This window comes from Penaeus monodon, chromosome 19 (genome assembly GCF_015228065.2).
Source record: "Penaeus monodon isolate SGIC_2016 chromosome 19, NSTDA_Pmon_1, whole genome shotgun sequence".
Taxonomy (NCBI): Eukaryota; Metazoa; Arthropoda; class Malacostraca; order Decapoda; family Penaeidae; genus Penaeus; species Penaeus monodon.
The window spans coordinates 4,712,528-4,715,212 of record NC_051404.1 but is presented as its reverse complement, the minus strand read 5'-3'; the positions used below and the strand labels follow the sequence as shown (position 1 = coordinate 4,715,212).

The following is a 2,685-nucleotide window of genomic DNA, read 5'->3' as shown; positions in this document are numbered from 1 at the left end:
CAAAAGGGATCATATATAGACTTTCAAATCCTTTCCTTTATATTTACCATAAATGGTGGATTTTCCAAAGCCTCAATCAACTCAATACTGTAATTGACCCCTTTCATTAATTCAGACAATTTACTCCCCAAAACCTAAAACAAAAATCTGAAAACCTCCCTCACCAAAACTTTCTGGTTTTACGCCTGGTACTCCCTTATCAAAGAATAAATCAGTGCCTTTGCAGAACTTAGTAATGCCATCATTGCTCAACTGACTGTCCTTCCTAACACCAACTATGCGGCTCTGGAATCTAATCATACGACTTCACACTAGGAATCAAGCGTGAAGCCCCTGAGCCACTGTGGCAGTATCTTGTAATTCTATTGCTTGAGGTTTATTAAGATACAAAAATTATGATGGTGATAATTTATACTTACCTAATCTGTTCTCCTTCTCAACAACACACAGTTTGAGCTCTGGGTGTCTCAGGATGAGTTCCCTGGCGGTTGCCATGCCCACAATGCCTCCTCCCACCACCACAATGTCATATTCAGGCTCATAGCTGAAATAAAGGGCAATGATGAGGATACAATAAATGTAAGATTATAGTTATAGGCTAACAAAATACTTCAATGAAAAATAAATTTACATAAATGAATCATCATTGTTTATCAATACAAATCTTGATAATAGTACTGCAAGAAAATATGCCACCAAGGAAGCCAACTGTTGCATCATAGATCACTTGGCAAGGACATCTTAGTTGGAAATAAGCCTAAGTGTCTTCTTGCAAAGCATCTTTCACAAGAAAAACCTTCACTATCCATCCCATCTTAACTAAACTCCAAGGGGAAAATGTGGACTAAATGCAGACTAAAGGCTGTTTCTGTGAGTTAATTAGCAAAAGTGTTAAATCCATCCCTAACAATATGTAAAATAAATAGGTTTAACTCCCCCCCCCCCTCCTCCACGCACACAAAGCACGTGACTGTACTTCCGTACTTACAAATAAAATACATTTTGTAGGTAACTACCCAGCCTCTTCAATCATGATTATGTACGTGCCTATCAGATATATATGAAACCGAAAGTTCCCTATACCTTCTGATGTTTACTACCGGCACTTAGACACAGTAGTAACTTCCTTTCGTGTCACGTAATATTTTGACTTTTCACATGCTTGCACACTGCCAGAACATCAACGAATCAGAAGCTACTTTTCGTTACGTAACATTCATGCATTTGCGCGTTGAGCGTCCGTAGATTTTTGGGAATATGCAATAGAATATGGCTTTACGTCAAATATATACATACCATAGAACGTTAATACACTAAGGAGTTTACAGTATTGTGATTTCATAATTTCAGGTTTCATATGCTATTCAGAACACTATCTAAATGTTAAAATCATTAATATATCATGACCGGCGACTGTGCAATTTGCAGTTGCCGAATTACACAACGCAAACGAAGCATTTGCAGGGAGTGTTACAAAAGTGCCGCACGAAGGGCTCGGTTCATAATTACGTTGAACTTTCACTACGATGACTACATGCTACATTTGTATAACACTATTTACATATTTGCTTTTAATAATCGATTTAACGGCAGCAGTTACGATCACTCAATATTACCTTCACAGAGGAATTTGTTTCTACCTTTTCTCATTAACAGCCACGTGACAGCTGACTATGAGTTTACGCCAATATTTTAGAAATAATAATAATATTAAAAATTACGTAACGAATGGCTTTACCCTTCAAAGAAAAAAAAAATCCGCAACTCACTTATCTATAAGTCTCCCTCAAATATCTTACGCAAATGACAGCCGCTCAAGGCGACCATAAATCTATACCTTTGTTGGGAGGACACATATCTACACTGGGTTAAAGTCCGTGCTGCCTTCGGAGAGGATTGGAAGACAGGCACGAGTTGGGAGGAAGCACGAACAAGCTTTCGCGCGAACATGTCGGACTGTAATGGAAAGATCAGCTGATTGCCGCTCCAGCCGCCGCCCGGCAACGCGATGAAAGTGTCGTACTGTTTTTTTTTGCTCCGTTGTATTTCGTAAGCTACTGTATTACGGGTCTTGTGGTTTCTGTGTGAATACGCATGTGGAGATGTGTGTGTGGGATGGTACTAATGTTTGTTTTCGGGCTTCTTGACCTGTGTGCCTTCATTTAAAAAAAAAAAACTGTTGTGCCAGACGTAAGATTATAATTGCTTTTACACTAGATGGAAATATTTACTAGACACATATCATTATCCGCTTCTCATCAGTTAAAACAAATGTATATTCTAACGCGGATACATTTGTCAGGAGGACGTTGCAGACTGACCACAAATTGACCAAAAGGCTAAAGTAAACATGAAACAAAAACAAACACAAATTTCCGCTTTTTGACAAATTCATGTTACACACAATTAGGTCATGGCTGACTTGTAGCTAAATTTATGGTTAAGTTTCTAAGAGAGAGCAGCCTATGCAAGGCTGCTTATTTAAAAGTGCGGGTTACGTTCAGTGTACATGTTCATCGGATCCTCAAATATCATACAATTTAATTCTGAGCATCACCCCCGAACACGCAAAGCACACTCAGGAGTTATATTCGAGAATCACTTTTATCATCATATTTTCGATTTGGACGTTATCAGAAGTGATGGAATAGTTCAATGCGGGGTTTAATTTTTCCACGCATCGCC

The 2,685-nt window shown here is 38.5% G+C and overlaps 1 protein-coding gene across 4 annotated transcripts in view; it reads right to left on the bottom strand.

Moving 5' to 3' along the window:
• The window catches only part of LOC119585002 (L-2-hydroxyglutarate dehydrogenase, mitochondrial-like), a 90,150-nt gene that overhangs the window by 86,540 nt on the left and 925 nt on the right, over positions 1-2,685 (bottom strand). For 3 of the 4 annotated variants that reach the window (XM_037933611.1, XM_037933614.1, XM_037933612.1), the window contains exon 2: positions 420-544. In XM_037933611.1, coding sequence (XP_037789539.1) covers positions 420-544 — 125 coding nt within the window. Of the gene's footprint in view, positions 1-419; positions 545-1,837; positions 1,989-2,685 lie in introns of those variants that run through there. The other variant, XM_037933610.1, reaches the window with a different exon arrangement.